This window comes from Anolis carolinensis, chromosome 5, assembly GCF_035594765.1.
Source record: "Anolis carolinensis isolate JA03-04 chromosome 5, rAnoCar3.1.pri, whole genome shotgun sequence".
NCBI classification, from domain to species: Eukaryota; Metazoa; Chordata; class Lepidosauria; order Squamata; family Dactyloidae; genus Anolis; species Anolis carolinensis.
The window spans coordinates 152195967-152221410 of NC_085845.1; the positions used below are offsets into that span (position 1 = coordinate 152195967).

General features: G+C 38.1%; 1 protein-coding gene across 1 annotated transcript; it reads left to right on the forward strand.

The window, feature by feature from the left end:
• The first annotated feature begins 5695 nt into the window (after positions 1-5695).
• mdm2 (MDM2 proto-oncogene) lies at positions 5696-23932 on the forward strand. The gene is made up of 12 exons (XM_008116599.3): positions 5696-5701; positions 8072-8319; positions 8787-8874; positions 11812-11886; positions 12736-12869; positions 14207-14256; positions 16120-16181; positions 16293-16353; positions 18037-18200; positions 19425-19568; positions 20383-20460; positions 22138-23932. Exons 1-12 carry the CDS (start codon positions 5696-5698, stop codon positions 22705-22707), a joined length of 1680 nt encoding a protein of 559 aa, XP_008114806.3. The 3' UTR covers positions 22708-23932.
• Positions 23933-25444: the final 1512 nt, after the last annotated feature.

Here is a 25444-nt window from a genome sequence, read left to right on the forward strand (position 1 = left end):
AATAAAAATATTGTTTTTACTGATGAATAAAATCATTCTTAATATGAAATGTCAGTATGGTCTCTCTCTGAAGCAGCAGTTTGTCTTGCTAAATATTGTTTTATTATGATTTTTTTTTTGTTTTTTATAAAGAGGGGCGTTATTCATGGTTGGTATACATGCAATACAAGACCAGTGTTGCATGTGCTTAGTTCTGAATGTAACCTTTACCTATGCTTCTGCATTTTTAGGTCAAGCCTTAAACAAAGCTGTTTTTCCCCAAAACTACCAAACGTCACTCTTCATATGCTCACTTTGGCAACACTCTCTCCCTCCAAATATAAAGACTATTTCTGGATTGCTGTGAGTTTTCAGGGCTGTATGGCCATGTTTCAGAAGCATTCTCTCCTGATGTTTCGCTTGTATCCTCCGAGGATACCTGCCATAGATGCAGGCGAAACATCAGGAGAGAATGCTTCTGGAACATGGCCATACAGCCCTGAAAACTCACAGCAACCAAGTGATTCTGGCCATGAAAGCCTTCAACAACACTTTAGTTCTAATTACAATGTTTAATAAATTATTACATAAATGATGCTAATCAATGATCTAACATTCTAGCTTCATGTGAGAAATGGTGGCTGAGCTTAATAAAGCCCTCCCATCAACTTAGGATTTTTGGTATTAAAATGCATTACAGAATGGAAATATATAAGAAGTTGAATTGAGAAAAGAAGGTGACACTGACAGCATTAAAATGCTTTGGAAGATTATCAGTAAAGGCCTTAATTCTTTCCAAAAATATCACTAGTTATTGGGCAACCTCAGAGGAAAGCAAAATAAAACTGCTTTTGAAGAAATCCTGCCCAGAAAACCCCGTGGTAAGATCACCTTAGGATTGACATAAGTCAGTCAGAAACAACTTGAAAGCACACAACAATTATTAATTAGGATTTCAATGAACATGAAAAGGACACAAGTATTCATTCATCTTTACAAACACTACCATCTCAGTCTTGTTTTGCTTTAGTTACACAATCCCCATAAATGGTACAAAGCCACTTTGAACTGTTGAATCAGATCTCTGTTTTCAAGATAGAGAGGTCACTTTCATAAGAAAAAAGAGAGAGACAAACTTAGATTCCTTCACATCTCAATACGCAGTGCAAGTGTTTGCAAATATGAACTAGAAAACACGCTGCAAATAATACTGTCATTATTCCTTGCAGAAATTGAATTGCCTTGCATGGCGCCTGGTACACTAAAAGTGAATTATCTGATGCTTTATAATTATCTGAAGTTTAGCTGGGGATGCACATTTATTGTTTTCCAGGAATATAAATGTTTGCTCTTTTGCGTTCGCCCAAGTCATTCAACTTCTTTAGTTGTGGATTTTGTAAAAAAGAAAGCTACTGTGGATTATCTGAAATAACAGTAGCTGGGGAGGTTTTCAAAGTAAACTATAACAACTTCAATATTGTTACATATTTACCGGTATACTGTACAGCACTGCTAATGCCCACAATATCCCTATAAGATAACAAGTGCTTATGACTACAGTAGAGTCTCACTTATCCAACATTCTGGATTATCCAATACATTTTTGTAATCAATGTTTTAAGTACATCGTGATATTTTGGTGCTAAATTTGTAAATACAGTATTTACTACATAGCATTACTGTGTATTGAACTACTTTTTCTGTCAAATTTGTTGTATAACATGATGTTTTGGTGCTTAATTTATAAAATCATAACCTAATTTAATGTTTAACAGGCTTTTCCTTAATCTCTCCTTATTATCCAGCATATTCGCTTATCCAACGTTCTGCCGGCCCGTTTACATTGAATAAGTGAGACTCTACTGTATGACTTTTGAGGAATGGTTTCATGTACTTCTTGATGTCTCCCTGTATCTTTGGTACTGTGAATTATAAATAAAGAGAAATAACCATCCTGCTTACTACAATCTGGTACCTTTTTGATGGTGTCTTTCTGGAATAGAGTGATGATTTCTTAACAGTGATGGAAACAGGAGTATGATGAAAAACATAAATGGAAAGAATACATGAGAAATGTGTTGTCGAAGGCTTTCATGGCCGGGATCACAGGGTTGTATGTTTTCCAGGATGTATGGCTATGTTCCAGAACATACAGCCCGGAAAACATACAACAACCCAATACATGAGAACTTTGACATATCCCAGCCAGACACTGTTAAGTACCCTAGAGTCTGTGGTGGTGTTTTGCCAGATGCCAAGGCAAGATCTAGAGGAGCCAACTGAGTTATTAGATGATGGCTCCCGTCTTTCTGTTTCTTGTATGGCTGCTTCTGCCTTGATTATAAGGAGTACAAAGAAGACATACAAGGATTGCTTGGTGGAGTCTTGTATCAATTAAAAGAGTGAGAAAGAAACTTCCAGTCTGAACAGCAGGGCTTGTGCTGAGATCCAAACAGCCTTTTGGCAGTAAGGCAAGCCTTGGCAATGCAATCCTAAGATTTATCAGTGATTGCATTAAATAGATATTTACTATCAAAAGGCAAATCCTGTGCATTTGCTGGTGTTATCAGTGAGATTTTCAGTGTAACCATACATAGGGTCTAAATTGCTATGCAGTAAACTTTTACTACAGTATTGGAACCAACTGGACTTGGATACTGCCACGCAGGTAGCTAAGGCAGTAGAAGTTTAAAAATATATTGCAAAGACATACTGTCTCTTGCCCTCTTTATCAGCTTGAGGGGAATTAACTTTAGTTCCTCCTCTGCATTGAAAAACCTCAGCAACAATTGAATTAGGTATGGAGGGCTCCTGCCAAGCTACTCAGCTCAGTAAGTTTCCAAGTGTAGTCTCCACGTAGGCGCAAAACCAATTTATGATATAGTTCTAACGCTGCTTGTATATTTTGTTGTTTTTTAATGGCATTTTAAATGGATTGTTATATGTTATATTTTTAACTGTGTTTTTAGTTGGTGAATTCAGTTGTATGTTCTGGGCCTGGTCCCACTTGTAAGCTGCCCTGAGTCCCTTTGGGGAGATGGTTGACGGGGTATAAAAATAAAATTATCATTAATATGATTATTATTGTGTGATGCAAAGGGACCATAAAGAGGAATTGTAGATAAAGTAAGAAAAATGAGAAATGTGAAAGCACATTTAATGCCAGAAAAGAAACTGATTCTGAGATGGTTTATAAACACATACACTTGAGAGAACTTGCCTGAACTGTTTAGTTATTGGAGAGTAAATTCTTTACCACCCAAAGTTAAAGGCATAATTTATTGGTGTCTATTATGTTGCTTGAAGTAGCTTCTGACTTAATGAGAGTCAAACCTATCATACATTTTTTTTTGCCAAGATTTGTTCAGAGAGGTTTGCCTTTGTCTTTCTCTTGAGACAGTGTGTGTGTCCAGGTTCACTCAGTGGGTTTCTATGACCAAGCTGAGATTAGACCCTGGTCTCCAGAGTCATAGTCTAATACCAATCCACTACAACATGCTGGCTCATTACTTATTGCTAGCAGCATGGGGTTTGCTAACTGAGAAATTAAAAGCAGAAGTGTGCAAGTCATCATCACCTGATTTCAAGTCATGAAAAGAAAATTATAAAGAGGCTTTAAATAATTGTTTTATTTTTTGTTTTCTTTTGCTTCTTCATTTGACTATAGTGACTAATGTATTGCTCACACATATGTGAATATGTAAATACTACCTGAAGAACTTATAATTTTTGGTACCAGCTTTTATTCAATAATAGCAGTGTCTACAGACTTTTCTCCTTTTTTTAAAACTATATCACAATTACATTAAATAGACTTGTAAATTTATATTCAAAAGTACGCCTCACTTGAGTGTAGTGATCATATTCCAAGGAAACTGGCTCACATATTTTATTAAACTGGTAATTAACGATGCAAGCCTTCATAAATGAACAAGTTAAACTAGCCAAATTAAGTAATGTTTTTGGTCATGTTAAAGGCACATTTTAAATGAAAGTTAGAGACCAATTTCTTTTGTTTTCTGTGTCTGTTTGGATCTAAAATGCAGTCATAACAATTAAATAAAATAGTCAGTGTAACTTTCTAACAACAAATAGTATTTTATCTTTCTTGAATTGCCAGTTCTCTAGATTTTCAATATCTGATGGGTATTTTTGAAAATGTGATCACATACACATTTATTAGCAGAGGCTTGATGACCATCTGTTGAGAGTGCTTTGATTGTGTGTTTCTGTATGGCATGGGGTTAGACTGGATGGTGCTTGTGGTCTCTTCCAACTCTGTTTCCATATACATACATTCAATTTAATTAAAGGCAACAGCTCTCCATGGGGTTAAATCCAGTTGTTAGTCCTACCTACAGAAGATTAATTACTGTAAATCAATGAGAACTTGATCAATTTACCCGTATTTAAGTTCTACTGATTTACTCAGGACTAACAATTGGATTTTGGTTTTAATAAGCATTTCACATCATGCATCTGCTAAAGCAGACTGTTGTCTGCAAAAACTGATTACCCAATGTATGCTTTGCTTCTTATATTCAGAATAGTAAAATTAAATAAATTTCTTGAACAGTATGTTTAGCTTGTATTATCTAGAGAAAATGTTTAAGAGTAGAACAAGAAGTGAAATATCATGTTCTGTCACCTGTAGGTCAAGGAATATTCCAGCCCTTTGAAATTCTGGTGATAAATGGCGCGCGCACACACAAATTCCAGCAATTACTTAAATATAATCTATCTTGTATACTGTTGGACTTTGAGTTTTAAGTTTAACAGGATTGTCCGGATAAGCCATTATTTCACAAGTGACTATATAAATTCCTCAAGGAAATTCTCCTCGTGTTTCCTTGGTCATGTTGTTGTTTAGCAGAGGACAAGCCTGGACAAAGATCAGTCCCTCAGAGGCTTGCTGGATCAGACGGAAAGCCTGTCTAGTTCAGCACCCTGTTTTCTACTTTCATGTTGCCTGGAGGTTCATAAACAAAATATGAGAATAGCAACATATTGTTCCCCAGCAATTAGTAGTCATCTGTATGTAACTTCACTCTTTGTACTGAAATCCTTACAGTTGAAACTACAGTAGAGTCTCACTTATCTAAGCCTCGCTTATCCAAGCTTCTGGATTATCCAAGCCATTTTTGGAGTCAATGTTTTCAATATATCATGATATTTTGGTGCTAAATTCAAATACAGTAATTACAATATAACATTACTGCATATTGAACTACTTTTTCTGTCAAATTTGTTGTATAACATGATGTTTTGGTGCTTAATTTGTAAAATCATAACCTAATTTGATGTTTAATAGGCTTTTCCTTAATCCCTCCTTATTATCCAACATATTTGCTTATCCAAGCTTCTGCCGGCCCGTTTAGTTTGGATAAGTGAGACTCTACTGTATTGAAACAACACGGTGATTATAACATTTTTTCTACTTCTGTTTCCTCCAACCCACCCTAAAATGCCATGGAAAATTGTGTTCATTCTATCCACCCCAGACACAACTCCACCCATGAGGTAGCTGCAGTGGTTCCTGTTGCTGATGGAAGACACCCAAGCTGCTGATGAGAATTCGTGTTAGTTTTATGAGAAACCATATACACATTATGCATATCAGTTGATCTGTGTTTAAATGTTAAAGCTACATATACTTAGAATAAGTTGTGCTTCATTATGCAGGACTTGCTTCCAAATACATACATAGGGGATCAGAATGTTTGTGAGTGCATGCATAAAACCATACTAATCAAATTTAGTAAACAGTGTGATCAGGGAAAGAAACCAATAACAAACTTGGATGCTTACCTGCACTGTACTCAATAGCCAGGCTTGGAACATACAAAAACATACAAAACAATCACTAATATTAGGGGGGAAACAAAGTATTGTTTTGATGGAAGCAATAAACAAGCAAAAATGTGAGAGGCCCATTCTCCCTAACCCTAATGCCATAGGAACGCTGGAGGGCAAAGAATACAGATATAACAACAGCACCTCAAAGGCACCATCTCTTCCTTAACACATACCCATATTTTCAGGAGAATCTGTATTCCTCTTTTTTTTCCAGGTTGCAATCATAAGAGCACTTACTAGTTGTTGCTATATGCACTACACCATGAATTGTCAGTAAGCTCCATTAAGAGCATTCAAACAAACAATGTATCTATTTTACTATTCCTACATTAGCCAAATAGAGAAATGACATTAGCCTATGAGAAACCCAGAAACAGGATGAAAGCAACCACAATTGTTGTCTTGGTTCCCCAGCAACTGACATAAAGAGAGATATTCAGATACAGAACTGGCCCATGTAACCATAATGAGTAGTAGTCACAGCTAGCCATTTCTTCTATGAATTTGTCTGATCTTTGTTTTCTTACTTTATTTTTATACTGCCTTTCTCCTGATGTCTGCAGTCAAGATGGCTGACAACAAATATGACACAACACAATTATAAAAACACAAATGCATTCAAATATTAATATAAGCATTAAAGACAAGGAGTACTCGGAGCCAGGTTCTTCCTCTGAAATACATATCACCTTGATATTATTTGGATGGTGGTTTCCCATCCAAAGACTGACCAGGCCTGACCCTGCTTTGCTTCCAATATCAGAAAAGATTGTGGTACTATTTAGAGAGTATTTAAGCCTTTTAAAGAAAGTTATTTTAGGGTGTATATATGACTATCTGGAAACAAACCCAAATGAATTCAACAGGTATTCCTTTTATGGAAGTATGATTGGTCTGCCATGTCCAACGATTGCTGTACATCCCTCTGTTGCAATCCTATATATACTGTAGAAGCATAGCAGTTTGACACTCCTTTAACTACCATGGCTTATTGCTATGGAATCATGGGAGTTGTAGGTTGCTTTTTTTCGTGTCAGGAGCAACCGGAGTTGCTTCTGGAGTGAGAGAATTGGCCGTCTGCAAGGACGTTGCCCAGGGGACACCCGGATGTTTTGATGTTTTTTACCATCCTTGTGGGAGGCTTCTCTCATGTCCTCGCATGGAGCTGGAGCTGATAGAGGGAGCTCATCTGAGCTCTCCCCAGGTGGGATTTGAAATAGTACTGAAGCATCAGCACTATTTGGCAGAGAAAGGCCTTATAAAATTGCAGCTCCCATGACTCCATGGCACTGAGCCATGACAGCTAAAGTGCTGTCAAACTGCATTTATTCTATTGTACAGTATATCTTAAGAGTATAGGGTGGTACCATTTTACATGGGTCTCTTGATGTCCATTGTGTGCTGTTCCAGAACAGTTAACATGCTTCCTGACTGAATTCTTTGTTGGGAGGTGTTAGCTGGCCCTGATTTTTTTCTTCCCTGGAATTCTCCTGTTTTCAGAATGTTATTCTTTATTTACTGTCCTGATTTTAGAGGGGTTTTTAAAATACTGGTAGCCAGATTTTGTTCATTTACATGCTTTCCTCCTTTCTGTTGATTTCTTTCTCTAAAATCACGACAGTAAATGAATAACAACTCTCAGAAGACGGGAATTCGGACAAGAAACAGTCAGGGCCAGCTAACACCTCCCAACAAAGAATTCCCCCAGTCAGGAAGCGGGCAGGCTTTGAAGCTGCAAGGCCATCCAATGCTAATCAAGCTGGCTAATTGCAACATTCACACTTGCCTCCAACAGACAAGAATTTTTTCGCCCTGGACTTTCCACAGATATATATAAACCCCTCTTACCTAGTTTCCAACAGACTCCACGACTTTTGAGGATGCCTGCCATAAACGTGGGCGAAACGTCAGAGAGAATGCTTCTGCAACATGGCCATACAGCCCGGAAAACTCATAACAACCTATTTTTGTATCTGTCTGCCAAAGAGTGCGGGTGCCTCACCAAACTACAAATCCCATGATTCCATATCACTGAGCCAGGGCCGTCAAAGTGGCGCCAAACTCTACTTCCTTTGGACTTCCAACACCCAGCAGCCTCAGGTTCTTTGACCAATGACTAGGGATTCTGGGAAGTAGAGTCCAAAGGAGCTGGGAGCATTTGGGAAACAATTTGAGAGTGAGGCCTATTGGGACCCATGCACCTGAGGAGTGTTTGCTCTATTTATGTGCATGAAAGGATACGCATGGATGGAAGACCCCTCTCGCGAGTTCCCAAGGGAAAGGGGAACTCCCACAAGGACTGAAATTCAAAAAAGAAACGGTCAGGCGGACGAGGGACGGCGGTAGGGGGCGCTCGCGAGGCGGCCGTTTGGCTCGCGCGCGAGAGAGAGCGCGAGAGCGGGCCCAAGATGGCGGCGCAAGAGGGGTCCCTTGGCTGCCCCAACAGGCCCGAAGACCCTTCCGTGGCTCCCTAGGGCAGAGTCAGTGAGTATTTCGTGGAAGAGAAGAACCGTGAAAGGCTTCCCCTAATCCTCGTCTGAGAATATTAAATGATGGGGGGTTTATTGTGGCCCCTCCGTAGAAAGAAGGGGAAGTGGGCGAAGGGCCGGCCTTCTCCTGGGAGTTGGTCAGCGGCCTTTATTAGTTCTCCTCCTCCCTTGTTGACTCAGCTCCGGTTTCGCCACCCCCACCCCCCTTTCTCCTCCGCGGGTCATGCTCGGGCATGTCGGGGCCGCAGTTGGATAAGGAGCGAAGTCCAGGCTTGCCTCTAGCGGCGGTAGTATTTATACTCGGCCCACGTTGCCTTGCGTGTAATGGCAACAGCTTAGGGCTTTCCCTCATGAAACGTGAAGGGGAATGATTTCTCTGTGCCATCGCTTTTGAGGCATTCCTTGTGCCTAGATTAACAACAGTGAATGCGCCTTCTTCCCCTCCTCCTCTCCTCTCTGCAGACCAACGTGCAAGACGAAGATGGCTTCTGCTCTGGAGCCGGCAGCTGCGGGCACATCGGGCAGCAGTGGCACCTCTCAGGAAACATTGGTGAGTATGTGCAATCTCATGGAAAGATTGCTTTCGTTTTTAGTCATTGCAGGTACAGCTCATCTGAAAATCAACCCAACTGATTTCACTCTAAGGGCTCTTCCTGGCAGGATCTGATCCCAGGTTTTCTGTTTATCCCAGATTATCTGGCAGTGCAGACTCATATAATCTAGTTTAAAGCAGAAAACCTGAGATCAGATCCTGGGATATAGGGCCTGTCTGGAAGGGCCCTTCAAGGTGACTGTGACGCTGCTTTTGCATTGTAGAATGAATGCAGTTTGGCACCACTTTGGATTCCTTCTATACTACCAGATAATCCAGGCGATCAAAGCAGAAAATCCACATTACCTGATTTGAACACGATTATTTTAGGGCCTTCCACACCACCACATAACCCAGAATATCAAGGCAGATAATCCACAATATCTGCTTTGAATTTGAGTATCTGGAGCCCCTTCCACACAGCTGAATAAAACCCCACAGTATTTGCTTTGAGCTGGAATATATGGCAGTGTGGACTCAGATAACCGAGTTCAAAGCAGATACTGTGGGATTTTCTGCCTTGATATTCTGGGTTATATGGCTGTGTGGAAGGGCCCTGAGTCCACACTGCCTATAAGCCAGTTCAATGTGGATTTTATACAGCTGTGTGGAAGGGACCTATGTCTATACCGTCCTTTAATCCAATTCAAAGCAGGTAATGTGGATTTTGTACAGCTGTATGGAAGAGGCCTATGCCAACACTGTCCTTTAATACATTTTAAAGCAGATAATGTGGATTTTATACAATTTTGTAAAGGGGGACTTTTAACTGCTGTGGAATCACAGGAGTTTTACTTTGAAGAGGCACCATCACTCTTTGGCAGGAAAGGCTAAAGTCTTTGTAAAACTCCATTGATTCTATAGTGTTAAGCCAAGGCAGTTAAAACGGTGTGAAACAGCATTATTTTTTCAGCGTAGTTGTATCCTAAGTTTTTTGGGGGAAGGTATTTATATTTATTTATTTACCCCATTTGTACCCCACCTTTCTCCACCCTGGAGAGGCGGCTTACACAAGCACTTGTTTAATGCCTTCAGAACACATTTGGTTTCTTTTGGTACCTTTTGAAAAGGGTCAACTTTTGTCTTAAATTAAAAGCCTGTATCTTTTATTTGAAGAAGAAATGCAAATGAATGGAAATATAGGCTCAGTGTCCCTTGGTCAGAGTTCCGAAATACTCCAAACACCAAAACTGGCCACATTGAGACACTTTGGCTGTCTGTTTGTTCTTGTGCATTATTTCATGCACAAAATTACTTAAAATATTGTGTATAAACTGACCTTCAGGCTGTATTTATAAGATGTTTATGAGACATGCATACATTTTATGTTCAGACATGGATCCCATTTGCAAGATACCTCACAACACACATATATGTACATACAGATGTTTCAAACTCCTAAAAATCCAAAACACTTTTGATTCCAAGTATCTCAGAAAAGGCTCCTGTCTTTGGTACTTTAAAGTTTTTTTAGATTTCAGCTCAGAAACATCTCACAACACATGCATTGTGAGATGTTTTGTAGATGGGATTCAAGTCTAAACACAAAATTAATTCACGCTTCATAGACACCTTATACACATACGGTGTAGGTCATTATACACACACAATATTTTAATTTAATTAATATTTTTGTGCACAAGACAAAGTTTATGTACAACGAACCAAAAAAAGGCAACAGTGTCACTCTCTCAGCTATTGATGTGGGCAGTTTTGATTTCTGGAGGATTATTAGAATGTTTGATAAGTGATGCTCAACTGGTAATTTTGTTCCATTCACTTTTCTGCTACAGTTGAAAGGCACAAGATTGTTTTTTAAAAGAAGAGAGCTGTCCCTTTTTAAGCATCTTGCTCCGAAAACTGGTAATATGTTTTAACTGGAAATGAAATCAGTTGAGTTTATTTCCAAGTTGATTTCAACCCTAATGTGAAATAGAAGATCACATTCAAATTTGCTCTAAACTATGAAGTGTGCTGGGTACCATGGAGCCAGTCCAGCCCCTCCTCAGAATTGCTCACCTCGATCTAGACACTGTTGACTCACATATGGACCACACATGAGGCGTGGTTCATATATGAGTCAACAATGTGATGTGGCAGTTGGAAAAACCAATGCAATTCTTGGCTACATCAATAGGATTGAAGGAAGCAATAGTACCGCTCTATTAATCACCTTTAATACTGTGTCCAGTTCTGGGCAGTATGATTCAAGAAGATAGTGACAAGTTATAACATGTCCAAAGACGGGTGACCACAATGGTAATAGGTCTAGAATCCAAGCCCTATGGGAAGTGACTTAAGGAACTGGACATGTTTATCCCAAAGAAGAGAAGGTTAATGGGAACATGAGAGGCATGTTTACATGTTCGACAGGATGGCATATTGAATGGGGAACAAGCTTGTTTTCTGACTAGGATATTAAACGGTGATTTCAAATTACAGGAAACGAGATTCCGCTTAAATGTTAGGAAGAATGTCCTGACTGTTAAAGCTGTTTGCCAGTGGAATACACTACCTCAGATGGTGTCTCCTTCCTCTGGAGGTTTTTAAACAGAGGCTGGATGGCCTTCTTTCAAGTGTGCTTTCATTGTGTATTCCTATATGGAAGGAAATTAGAGTTGTGTCTTAGATGTATAGTTCTGCAAACTCTCCAGCCCAGTGTGTAGCTGCGATACCTGAGAACACATCAATGTTTTGTCAAAGATAAATGTGAAACAGCTGTAGCTTTACATTTCTGGTTGATCTAAGAGAACTTATCCCAGTCATGGTTATAAAAAAACTTGTGGATCTTAGAGATACTTATTTTCTGAACTGTTTATACTTTCTGGACTGGAATAGCTCTTCAGACAGCGAGGACACCTGTTTAGAATTCCCCTATTTTATCTCTATTTTCAGGTGAAACCGAAACCATTGTTGCTGAAACTTTTAAAGTTTGCTGGTGCACAGAAGGATACTTTTACTATGAAGGAAGTAAGTCATACTCATTGTAGTAAAGTTGTACTACTTGCGACTCTTGATTTACTGAATTGAACTTATGGAAAAACTTGGGAGAACAGATTGTACTTTTATCATTCCTTTTATATGTGAGGACATAGGCCAAGGTGAAATCATCCGATTATGCCCCTCTTCTCAGTTTTCAGTGATGTTGCATAACTTCTGAATAGACAATTACACAATGACAGTTGAAGGCTGCATAAATGTTAATACAGTAGAGTCTCACTTATCCAACATAAACGGGCCGGCAGAATGTTGGATAAGGGAATATGATGGATAATAAGGAGGGATTAAGAAAAAGCCTATTAAACATCAAAATAGGTTATGATTTTACAAATTAAGCACCAAAACATCATGTTATACAACAAATTTGACAGAAAAAGTAGTTCAATATGCAGTAATGCTATGTAGTAATTACTGCATTTACGAATTTAGCACCAAAATATCATGATATATTGGAAACATTGACTACAAAAATGCGTTGGATAATCCAGAACGTTGGATAAGCGAGTGTTGGATAAGTGAGACTCTACTGTAATTGTTTCCAGCAATATTTTACATTAGCAGAACTGTCATAATGAGTACGTAGAACTGAAGGAGGCAGGGAAGAATGGCATATATAAGTTGCTAGAATCTGTTGATTCCTTTCTTAATGTTAAACCCCAACTCTTCATTTATTCTATATTATCCTAGCATTTGTTTGTTGCCAGGATGTGATGGAAACCTTAATCAGAAACATGCACATAGAAATAATATTGTAGTTGTCTGTATAATAATTTTATGTTTATTTTGTGTGATAAAACATTTAAAATGCTTTTGTTACAGATACTCCTGTATATTGGACAATATATTATGTCTAAGCATCTGTATGATGAAAAACAGCAGCATATTGTCCACTGTGCGAATGATCTCTTGGGAGAACTCTTTGGGGTGCAAAGTTTTTCTATAAAAGAACAGAGGTAAAATACTGATTTTATCATGGTAATAAGCATGTGTAAGCTTGTGGCTTTGGTGTTGATGCTCTTACATATACAGTAGTTGTGGTGGGCGGGAAGCATGACTAATTTTACTCAATTATTTATGCTAAGGTTAAATATAACTGATGGTTTCTGCAGTAGCATTGCTCTTTAGCAGCATTTTAAGTGCTACAGGTACTATATACCATGAAAGATAACTTTTGGAAACTATTAATACAGGAGTTTATACTAAGAATAAACAACAAGATATTACATGTATTTTCTGTTTTAAAATAATTCTAGTAACTGCAAGATACAGCTGTGTATTTCCTAAACTTGCCCAGGTGCATCTGAGAAAGTTGATTTAGGGTGCCTCAGCGAGCCCTCGCCCCTTGGAAAGCTCATGGGGTGCTTCCTCCTCCCTCTCCTTCTCTTGGGCTGCCCCAGGAAGGAACTCGAGAGAAGGAGAGGGAGGGGCGCCTCCGGCGCCTCCTCGAATAATACCGGGTGTTGGTTAACCGGAACTCTACTGTATTCCAAACGAAATGGCTATGTGTTTGAATTCTTCTCCCAGTTAGTTTGTCTAGGCACTTCACTGTGTATAAAGTGGGATCCATGTAGAGATTTCCATAGATATGCCACAGTCTTACAATGAATCGAACAGCTAGCCTATTCTGTTTGAAGTCTTTTCACAGCGCTTAACTTTTATCAACATTCTGTGGTCTTAGAAAAATTGTATGCCCAATTACTTTAGCTTCACTACTGGTAATAAATCCAATGTAGTGCAGCCCTAAAAGTTGAGGCTCTGCAGCAACTGCTATAAGTAGCTAGTTTGGTCTAGATCAGTGGTCCTCAACCTGTGGGTCCCCAGATGCTTTGGCCTTCAACTCCCAGAAATCCTCTAACAGCTGATAAATTGGCTGGGATTTCTGGGAGCTGTAGACCAGAACACCTGGGGAGCCTCAGTTTGAGAACCACTGGTCTAGATCAATTACATCGTAAGCTATCTGATGGTAGGGTTTTTTGTTCCATGTGTGCCAAGAACGGACACAATTTTTGTGCTCATTGACAAGAACTGTTTTGTTTATTACTGGAAATGTTAAACTGTATAACTTGTATGTGAGAGCTATATGAAAATCATAGGAATAGGGCTAATAGTACTTTTTTCAAGGTGCTGGAATTTTCAGGGACTATAGTTCTAGAATAATGAAAAGAATTAAATATATTAAAAGTACTAAAGCACATTTGAGAATAATGTGCTTATTCGTGCAGGTTCACTAAAAATAAAAATACCTAATTTTTCTCCTTGAAAACTAAGATTGTATCCTATCTTTTTAAAGGCAATTATATATGATGATTTCCAAAAACCTGGTAACTGTCAGTCGGCAAGGTAAGTTACTTTGCTATTCTGGTGATATTATTAATCATAAGTTAATTGGGGAAAACAGTTATATATTTTATTAAGTTAACTTGTACAATAAGAATTTATCTGTTCTGTTAGCAAACGTTTTAGGAAAAGCAGGAAGTACCTTCGATGAAAACTAATTGTAGACTTGTTTTGCCAGTTATTTTCAAGATGTGTTTGGAATATGTAACACTTTGCTTGTAAAGCTAGGAATTGGTTTAGATGTCACAGAAAAGTATTCTTTCACTTGAGCAAAGCTTGACCTCCTTCACTTCTCTCATCTTCCCTTATGGCCAGAAGAAATGTTTGGCCAATACTAGCTGGTTGGAGATTAATTTGTTTTTAATTGTAATTAATATTGCTGAAAGTTTGTTAATTTTAATGACTTATCAGTCTGGATATAAAAAAGAAATTCTGAAGGGCAGGAGGTTTGCTCAAGCTTGTATACATCATCCTAACCAAAGTGCAACTGGCCCTTGAAATTGTCCATAAATGAGATAATCTATTTGTCTTAACATTTGTCATAACAGTTTTAATTATCGAGAATTGCTGTTTCATTTTAAGTACAGTAGAGTCTCACTTATCCAAACTTCATTTATCCAGCGTTCTGTATTATCCAATGCAGGCTACCCTTCAGTAGTAAATGTTTTTGTAGTAAATCTTGCAATATTTTGGTGCAAAATTTGTAAATACAGTAATTACTACATAAGGTTACTGTGTATTACACTACTTCTGTCAATTTGTTGTAAAACATGATGTTTTGGTGCTTAATTTGTAAAATCATAATGTAATTTTATGTTTAATAGGCTTTTCCTTAATCCCTTCTTATTATCCAACATTTTCGCTTATCCAACGTTCTGCTGGCCTGTTTATGTTGGATAAGCGAGACTCTACTGTAATCATAAAGAAATTAAATTTGTGACATAAAAGCTTGAATCCAGTTTTTATTCTAGCTAGAGTAGACTCAGTTGCCGAACTTCAAGTAATCTTAATGCAAATTCCAATTAACCATTGGGTTTATTGTTAGTTCTTGTAGCTAGATTTAGGTATGTGGTAGGCCAAACCATCGATCATGCCATTTTACCTAAAGCAAATAGAGCTGGGTTACCTGCTAGAGGTATCCCTGCAAATAATTTTGGTTAAGAACAGTTAGGTAATTGTTATGTGCTTACCAAAAACATGGTTTATTCTTGTATTAGAGAAAGAACTAGGGGTGCTTCTACACTGTAGAATTCATGCCGTTTGACTCTACTTTAACTGCCATGGCTCCATGGTATGGAATCATAGGGAGTTGTAGTTTCCAAGACATTTAGCCTTCTCTGCCAACAAGTGTTGGTGCCTCACCAAGCTACAGCTCCCAGTACTTCATAGCATTGAGTCATGGCCTTGAAGTAGTGTTGTGTCAAACTATAAATTTTGCAGTGTAGATGCATCCTAGGATTCTCTTTGTTAAAGTAATAACAGTAAGAACTAAAGAAAGACCCAGCTGGCAGTTGGCCCCAAGTGCAAATCCTGTCACACATACAAACATTTGTTTGATAGTTATATTGCTATCTTACCCTTATGTCTGCATCATTAGTGATTGTCTAAAAGTATATATTAACATTATAGTGGTAACGTAGATTCTGAAAATTCAAGATAAGCTCAGCCACAGTAGCAATGTAAACTGAGTCTTTTGTGGAGACTATTACATCTTTTTTGTTTTTCAAATGTTGGAATTTTCCGAATTATTTGCTTTATTTGGATTTTGAGTAGTGTATATTGATAAAGCTGCAGTTTAGAATCTACTTGTTGTTAAACATATATCTGAACCACTTTGGTGAATTCCAATGTGTATTTCTTTTGAAGATAATGTTAACACAACTGTGAATCAGTCCAGGTGCCAACTAGAAAATGGAAGTGCTCTAAAGGTAATTTTTTATTATGCGGTATATTCCTATATTTCTGTCTTTCAAGTATAATGTTTGGGTTAGCAAAGCAGTTTTTTGTGGAATGTTGATTATCTATTTTTTAAAAAATAGGAATTTGTGCAAGAATCAAATGATGCAACTACTTCTAGGAGGAGGGCATACAGTGAGACAGGTAAGAATAGGTGTCTTGCATATGCCTCATTACTTATAATAATTCACATATTTGAAGCTCAAGAAATTGTCAGATAATTAAAATGTCATAGAAAAATTTTTGCTACTTCAAGTGTGAGGCTTAGCTTCCTTGGGTCCTCCACATTTTCTTGGGCATATGGTCATGTTACCTTGATTACATTTTCCAAAATCTTTCCAATCCTTTTATTTATTTATAAATATTATAAATTAGAGTACCTGCAGAAATGTTTCTGCTGTATTATTTCTTGCTTAGTAGAAGCTTGATAGGCAACTTAATTTTTTATCTTAAAATTTTAAAACGTTAACTTTTCTAACTCTACAAACCTTTAAGATTGATAACTAGCAGCTTAGGAATGAACACAATTTGAACCCACTGGAGTTTACTTCTTGTATGGCATTATCCTGCAAAATCTGTGAAATTTTGGTTTCTTAATGACTTTTCTATGGGCTTAATGTTAGGCACCCCCTTGTAGGGATAATAAAAATTAACTGGTTGCAGTGTTGGAGACTAACGTTTGCTTTTTAGAGCATGGGGATTTCATGACAGAAATAGACGCTGTCACCCCAGAACAAAATAAGGGTTTGCAAAATGCATGCCTATACAATATACAATAAATTAGTAGGGGTGTGCAAAATTATCCTCATAAGTCATATCAAATTTGTTAGATTTGTGCATATGAATCATTATTAGAAACAAGCAGGAAAGAGGGCTGAAGAATTTTAGAATCGAAACACTCACCAATAATTTTTGTTAAGATTCTGTAACATTTGGATGACTTCCAAAGTCAATTTAATTTTCAGTATAAGCATTAAGCAACTTAGGTAAAGCCAAAAGGACATTAAGTATTTTTAAAACCAAGGCTGCTTTTTTGGCCGGTCACCATAAGGAAGGGCAGCTGGGGCCAGGACTAGCAGAGTTGGATGGGAGACTGAGAACACAGCATTCTAGGAAATGTAGTTTGGGAAGGCAAGACCCACTGGCAGAGTTCAAAAGGCCCTGCCCTAAACTATATTTCCCAGAATGCAGTGCTCCGCATTAGAAAGTCCAATGAGACTAATAATAATAAAATTATTGCATCTGCAAAGAGGACTAAAGTAAGTAATAGTATAAATCTGTACTACATTGAAGTTGTGTGTCATATAGACAAGACAAACAGACATTCAAGGGGATTGCTATTGTGGCTTTTTGGGGGATAAATGTTTTTGTCTAAACTTTTTTAAATCCTCTAAAATTCATAGATGTGTGACTTTCAGAAACTTCTGGGGATTGATGCCCTGGTTATCTTGTGTATTGTATATAAAATTCAAGTAGATAGCTATTGTAGTTTTTTTTTAAATGTAGGAAATTCAAAATTTGACCAAAAAATAGTTGATGAGTGGTAATGTTCTGAAATTTGGTGGCCTAACAGTGGAGAATGTGGTAAATTATAGCAAGTTTCATCACAATAGCTCTAAAAATGAGGGAGAAATGAGCCTCTGAAGTTTCCCCATTTCAGTTACTTAACGAAAAAGTAATGAAATTTCGTAACTCTTGTTTTTGGTTACTATACTTTAGAAACACTTTAGAAATGCCGGCACCCACCAGTTTTGTAATGACATTTGGAACATTTTATCATTGACAACATGTGCCTATAAATGTATAAATTTATGTCTAATCATGCAGAAGAACATGGTTCAGAAGATATGAATGATGAAAGACAGAGCAAACGACATAAATCAGACAGCATTTCTCTTACATTTGATGAAAGCCTTTCATGGTGTGTTGTAAGCGGATTATATTGTGATCAAAATAACAGTAGCAGCTCTGCAGGATCTCCAGCAAGTCCAGTAAGTAGAAATGGGTTTTTGTTTGAGGAAGAATGCTTTATGACTCTCACAAACTTATGTGTCCCTTCCAAATGTAAGATACTATAATTCCATGATGCTCTAGCACAGTGGTTCTCAACCTCTGGGTCCCTAGATGTTTTGTCCTACAACTCCCAGAAATCCCAGCCAGTTTACCAGCAGTTAGGATTTCTGGGAGTTTTAAGGCTAAAACATCTGGGGACCACAGGTTGAGAACTACTGCTCTAGCACACTTAAAATTTGCTGCTACATTGGTGATATCTCCCTGGAAAATATTAAAAGTTAGATTTACATGTGTGATTTTTGATTTCACACAGAATCATTGCATGCACATGGTTTGAAATTTTTTAAAGTATTTTAACCAGTTTTAATCATTTTAACTTGTTAAATTGTTTCATGTGTTCAGCCTTTTAATACAATTCCTATTATTTTAAATGTGTCAGATTGACTTTACTGCATGCTTCTGAATGGAGAGGGATGGAAATACTGTAATAAATGTTTTTGCAAGGGATCTGAAAGTCTGTCCTGCTCCTAGAAAATAGTGCTATTCCTAATATTATATTGTCTCTTATCTATCCAATCTGCCCTTGTCTTTTTATTTTACTGTATAACTACCCTTGATAAAAATATGGTGGGAAATTAAAAGCCTTCCCCACAGCAATTCCCTGAATATTTTTAAAAGAACTGCTACTGATCTGCTTCACTTCCTTCAGAGTTCATTCCACCTTTTTAGTGCAGGCATATGCTCATCATTGGCACTGTCATATCCATATTTAGTTTTCCTCACTATAAAATACTGGCCTCAGTTCCATTTCTAGTCCCATTAAAGCTATGAAACAGTAAATCAACCCATTTGCAATCTGTTGAGTCAATAGTTTCTCCTAATTAGGACTAGCAATTGGATTTAAGCCTATATCACCACAGCAGACTTTCACACATATGATAGTGGGCATGTTTTCATTACTATATGTTAATATTTGAACAGCTGCTCAAATAAAAATATTTATCCTTGCATGTGAAACGTTTGCTAGTTTGGTTAAAGAGAATATGAATTAATTGTAGATTAATTATTTGTTCTTTATTGCTAGTCCCTGTATGATTGCAGGCCTATTTTTGTTAACTACAGGTAACTCTTATGTCATTTTTGTGTTTGTTTTATTCGTGTATTTTTTTTTTGACAAAACATTGCATTTTTGTCTCTTTTAGGATCACAATGCCAGTTTAAGTGATTGGCTAGATGATGATTCTGTTTCAGATCAATTCAGTGTTGAGTTTGAAGTTGAATCTATCTGTTCAGAAGAATACAGCCCTAATGAAGAAGGCGTTGAACTTACAGATGAGGATGATGAGGTATGTTCAATATATGATGTTTGAGGTTTACAGTTAAGTTGACATGTTACTGCAGAAAGTGTTCGCTGTAAACACTGGATTGGATCCAGGGTTAGTCATGGCTAGAATGGATCCAATGAAATTAAGGCGAAGAAGTCCTGAATTTATTGACCCATTGACTACAGGGAGTCTAATATATGTGTTGAGAATGCCATAGACCACGGAAAACAAATCAATCTATAATTGAATCGGAGTGTTTAGTTAGTCAGTCTCACTGATACTAGATACTGATAGCCGGAAAGATCTTCCCTGACAGCCTTTTAGTTGGAAAAACCAGTGGCTAACCTTTGGACTTCTTAACATCAGGGTATATCTTCCTGCAGTGCCCTGTGCCTTATCTCAAAATGTTTTACAACCTGAGTTTGATTTGAAATATAGTAGAGATTGATTTTGAATGGTCTTTTCAGCTTATCTTCCACAGCTGTTTTTACCTAATAGTATTCCCATGTCATCTCATCTTTGCTGTTGTCTTTGCTTGAAGCACTTGTATAATCTGGAAGCAGAGTGAATGAGAAATACAACTGCTGGTTTGAATATTATGCTCTTGACAGATAGCCAACAATATTTGTTTTCTTTATAAGACAGCCTGCATTTTAGGTTGAGAACTTGGTTCAGTGTGAATTTCGTATTAAGACTACTGAGCAGTAACAGGGACTATAATGTTTCCTTGCCAAATGAGAAAGCCACCTGTGTCCTGTGAACACATAACTTTTTAACAACAACATGGATTTGGGATCAATTTTAACATCTATTGGGTATTACATATTTTTATCAGATATATCAAGTAACTATATATCAGACTGAAGACAGTGATATGGATTCGTTTGATGAAGATCCTGAAATTTCACTGGGTGTAAGTAAATTCCTGGCTTTGTAAACATTGCATTGTTTGATTTTTTTTTTTTTAAAAAAAGCCAAATCACAGACTGTAGTGTAAATATAGGCAATCTATGAGCCACATATCATTGCCTCCAACCCACACATCCACACCCTGGCTGCCACCAAAATATATATGTCATTTTCAAAAGGAAGACCATCTTGTCTGAAAATTTGTGGAATTTGCTTGTTCAGATGGGGTTTCAAAACCAATGAAAATTTGCAGTCATTTTTAATGTTCATGCCATCACTAGAAATATTTTTTTGGATGAAGGCATAACCCAAGCGTCCTCCAGAAGTCAACATTGTTCAAGAGACCCACCCAAGTTTCCACTCCTGCTCTGATGTATACTGTATAACATATACACTTTTTAAAAAAGTTTCAGGATAACATAGGTTGACCTAGTATAACAATTGGGTGATGGTATGTTTGTTTCTCTTTATGACACCATTGAGTTAGTGGACCAAATTCCTGGACCAGCCAGAGCCCAGGGGCCATACAGTGATGTCACACACACACTCGTACCACAATTGTCAATCTAACGCCATTAGTTCATTTTAGAACTAAAGTTGAAAAAGAATACAAAGTGATCTGATAAGTTTATTTGATAATTATGTAATAAGTGGAATAGTGGAAAAGCAATAATTCTTGTCCCATATCCAAAAAAAAGCTGTCTACATTATAATAGAGCGTACCACCAAGTCAGCATTGTCAAAATTTGTTTATCATGCATTATGCAAACTTGCCTCATACCCTTACCATCTGCCCGTAGTTCCCATATCTTGATATCTAGTGGGTTTTACTCTCTTGATTCAGTCAGACTCATAGATGTGACAACATCCAGTCCCTTTTCACTTGCCAATTGCCAAAGCTACTTTACACTATTCTGCTGTCCCAGTGAAGAACAGCTTAAGAGCTGGGTATGTTTAGCCTACAGAAGAGAAGGTTGAGAGGAGACATGATAGTCATATTCAAATATTTGAAAGAGTGCCATAAGGAAAAGGGGGCAGACTTATTTTCTGCTGCACTAGAGACTAGGACTCGATAGATAAATGGCTTCAGATTACAGGGAAGGAGATTCCACTTGAACATTAGAAAGAGCTTCCTGAAACACTCTGACTTGGAGTGTGGTGGAGGCTCTTTCTTTTGAGGCTTCTAAACAGAGACTTGATGGCCATCTATCGGGGGTGCTGTGACTGCTTTTGTTGCATGGCAGGGGGTGGACTGGATGGCTCATGTAGTCTCTTCCAACTCTATGATTCTACAGAAACCACATTTGAGAACTCAGAAGGCCTTGAATTTCTGTTTAGAGCATCTGGTTAGTTTCATGGTGTTATGCTATAACTGAGTTTTTAACTTCTCTTGGAGAGGTGCATGATACAACATGCTTGAATTTGGACATCCCAGAAAATTTAGTAAGTGGACTGAAGGGTAAAGAACTGCTGAGCTGACAAACAAAATTCCTAAATCAGTATATACATGTCAGTGGTAGGTAGGTCATTATAGGTTGTCCATAAAATTGGATAGTTGGATTAGTGTTTTCTCTTAAACACTGTGTGCTGCCTTTTGATAATACAGAATTGTTGTTGGTTTGTGATTTTTCTTTTAAAATGTTTCTTACATATAAGCTGTTTCATATCTGATTCACTTAAGGATTACTGGAAGTGCTCTCACTGCAATGAGATGAACCCACCCCTGCCGCCCTATTGTCCTAGATGCTGGACCCTTCGTGAGGGTTGGCTTCCAGAGAAGTCTGAGAAGTCTCAAATGAGCAAACATGAAAACTCCACATCACTAGGCCCTGAAAAGGCCTCAGAGCTCGATCAAGAGGATGGCTTTGATGTTCCGGATTGTAAGAAAGGGAAAATAAACGACGATAATAAGGAAACTGGGGATACCGAACAAAGCTCAGAGTCTCAGGAAAGCGAGGCATATTCGCAGCCATCAACATCTAGCAGTATACTGTGGAGCAGTCAGGAAGACTCTAAGGAACCTGAGAAGGAAGACCCTGGAGACAAAAGCCCAGAACCCAGTTTACCTTTATCCAGTGTGGAACCATGTGTGATATGCCAAACACGCCCCAAAAATGGCTGCATAGTACATGGAAGGACAGGACATCTTATGTCATGTTTCACCTGTGCCAAAAAACTGAAGAAGCGGAACAAGCCATGTCCGGTCTGCCGGCAGCCAATAGAAATGGTTGTGTTAACTTATTTTTGCTAACTAGTTAAAGAATCTCTAATACAAAATATTTTTGAAAGATTATAAAAGTGTTTTTTTTATTTTTCAAGAGTCTTAATGCAACATTTGTACAGGAATTTATCATTTCCAGGCATGGGCAAACTTTGGCCCTCCGGGTGTTTTGGACTTCCAACTCCTACAATTCCCACAAATCCCAATAGGCTATTAGGAATTGTGGGAGTTGAAGTCCAAAACGCCCGGAGGGTCAAAGTTTGCCCATGCCTGATTTAGGCAATACTTCTTTCAAAGTACATTTTGGGTGGATATGTGCCAGCAGTCCCAACATCTACTTCTGAGAGGGTGGGAGTCATTGCTTAAGGGAAGTAGGGAATTCCAATAATAAATATATTTCATGCTATCCCTAATGGTATGTCATAACATGTTTAAAGCAATTTAAACTTGGTTCTTTTGGTAATATTACCTTTTTAACACTTCCCACTCCTTAGCGCAATAGAGTAAAATTGCCATTCAGGCCTTGTCTACATACAAATTCTATATTTGAAAAATCGGGATTAGAGCTATGTGACTTTTAGTTATCTTTTTACACAATGCCTATAATATCAGTACTCTTTTAATGGTGATTAAGAGATCAGAAATAATGCCATGTGGTCGTCTTCTTCCCCTCTCTGGAATTAATTTTCCTAATTTCATTTTAGCTGTAACTGGATAAACACAGAGTAGAGTATTAAAAAGTTTCAGAAGTTGATGTAGAGACTTAAGTGGTATCTTACAAGTTTTAAATCTGTGCTAATTGTTCAAGAATACATTTCTTTGTCACCCATCACATTTGGGGGATACTAGTCTATATGATCTATGATGCTAAGGCAGGAACCACTCTGGTCACCAGGAGAACAAGGGCAGGCATGCCAAGCCCCTTGGTTTATATTTGAAGATGCACCATAGCTGCATTTTTATGGTGATCTAGAGGGACTGCAATTGAAATAGATTTGATTCATATTTATCAACTTTGATGATAAAGCTTCGTTTTCTTTTTAACATGCACTGTTAAGTGGGATCTAGCACTCTATTCTTGTTAGGATAAAAACCACCACCACAATGTGCTGCATGATTTTATTTAACATGACCAGAATGAGAAAAATATATATAAATACTGGCATATGCACACATGCAAAATTGTACATTTGATTTGTAAATAATTTTGCCAAGTACATGATCATGTTCTCAATAAATGTCTATATTAATGTTTCATATTCTTCTGCTTGTTTTAATCAAAAACAAGTGACTAGTAACAAGGGTACAACATACTGTTCCTCCTAAAGGCGCCTCTACAGTTGGCGTGACATTACATTGTTAAAAGCACAGATTACTTTTGGAAGTGGCAGCGTGTTACCTTTCTTTCTTCATCAATTCCTTCCTGTAATACTCAAGGCGCAAATGCAAACAGTGCCAACAAAGAAGAAAAATAAGACAAGTGCAAAGAAGCCAGAATGGATGTCCAAAGAACTTCTAACTGAGCTAAAGCTCAAAAGTGACATTCACAAGAAGTGGAAAAGGGGAGAAATCACCAAAGAAGAATTCAAACGTATAGCCAACACCTGTAGGGAAAAGGTTCGCAAGGCTAAAGCGCAAAATGAGCTCAGGCTTGCCAGGGACATAAAAAACAACAAAAAAGGCTTTTTTGCTTACGATGGTAGAAAAAGGAAGAAAAAGGAGGCGATAGGGCCTCTGCGAGGAGAAGATGGGGTGATGGGGACAGGGAAAAGGCAGAACTGCTCAATGCCTTCTTTGCCTCGGTCTTCTCACAAAAAGGAAGCCATCTTCAACCTAAGCAACATGGAATGGACGAAGGATTGGGGGAAATCCAGCCCCAAATAGGGAAACAAGTTGTCCAGGAACACCTGGCCTCTCTAAACGAATTCAAGTCCCCAGGGCCAGATCAGCTACATCCAAGAGTATTGAAGGAATTAGCGGAAGTTATTTCAGAACCACTAGCAATTATCTTCGAGAGTTCTTGGAGAACGGGAGAAGTCCCAGCAGATTGGAGGAGGGCGAATGTGGTCCCTATCTTCAAGAAGGGAAAAAAGAAAGACCCAAACAATTACCGTCCGGTCAGCCTCACATCGATACCAGGCAAGATTCTGGAAAAGATCATCAAGGAAGTGGTCTGTGAACACTTAGAAACAAATGCGGTCATTGCTAATAGTCAACACGGATTTACAAAAAACAAGTCATGCCAGACTAATCTGATCTCTTTTTTCGATAGAGTTACGAGTTGGGTCAATACAGGGAATGCTGTGGATGTAGCCTACCTGGATTTCAGTAAGGCCTTCGACAAAGTCCCCCACGACCTTCTGGCAAATAAACTAGTAAAATGTGGGCTAGACAAAACTACGGTTAGGTGGATCTGTAATTGGCTAAGCGAACGAACCCAAAGGGTGCTCACCAATGCGTCGTCTTCATCATGGAAAGAAGTGACAAGTGGAGTGCCGCAGGGCTCCGTCCTGGGCCCAGTTCCGTTCAACATCTTTATTAACGACTTAGATGAAGGGTTAGAAGGCAGGATCATCCAGTTTGCAGACGACACAAAACGGGTAGGGATAGCCAACACTCCAGAAGACAGGAGCAGAATTCAAAACGATCTTGACAAACTAGAGAGATGGGCCGAAACTAACAAAATGAAGTTCAACAGGGACAAATGCAAGATACTTCATTTCGGCAGAAAAAATGGAAATCAAAGATACAGAATGGGGGATGCCTG

Coding starts and splice junctions, on each gene's coding strand:
- mdm2 (XM_008116599.3), top strand. Junction 8,320..8,786: donor GGCTCCCTAGGGCAGAGTCA/GTGAGTATTTCG, acceptor TCCTCTCTGCAG/ACCAACGTGCAAGACGAAGA. Junction 20,461..22,137: donor ATCCTGAAATTTCACTGGGT/GTAAGTAAATTC, acceptor GATTCACTTAAG/GATTACTGGAAGTGCTCTCA.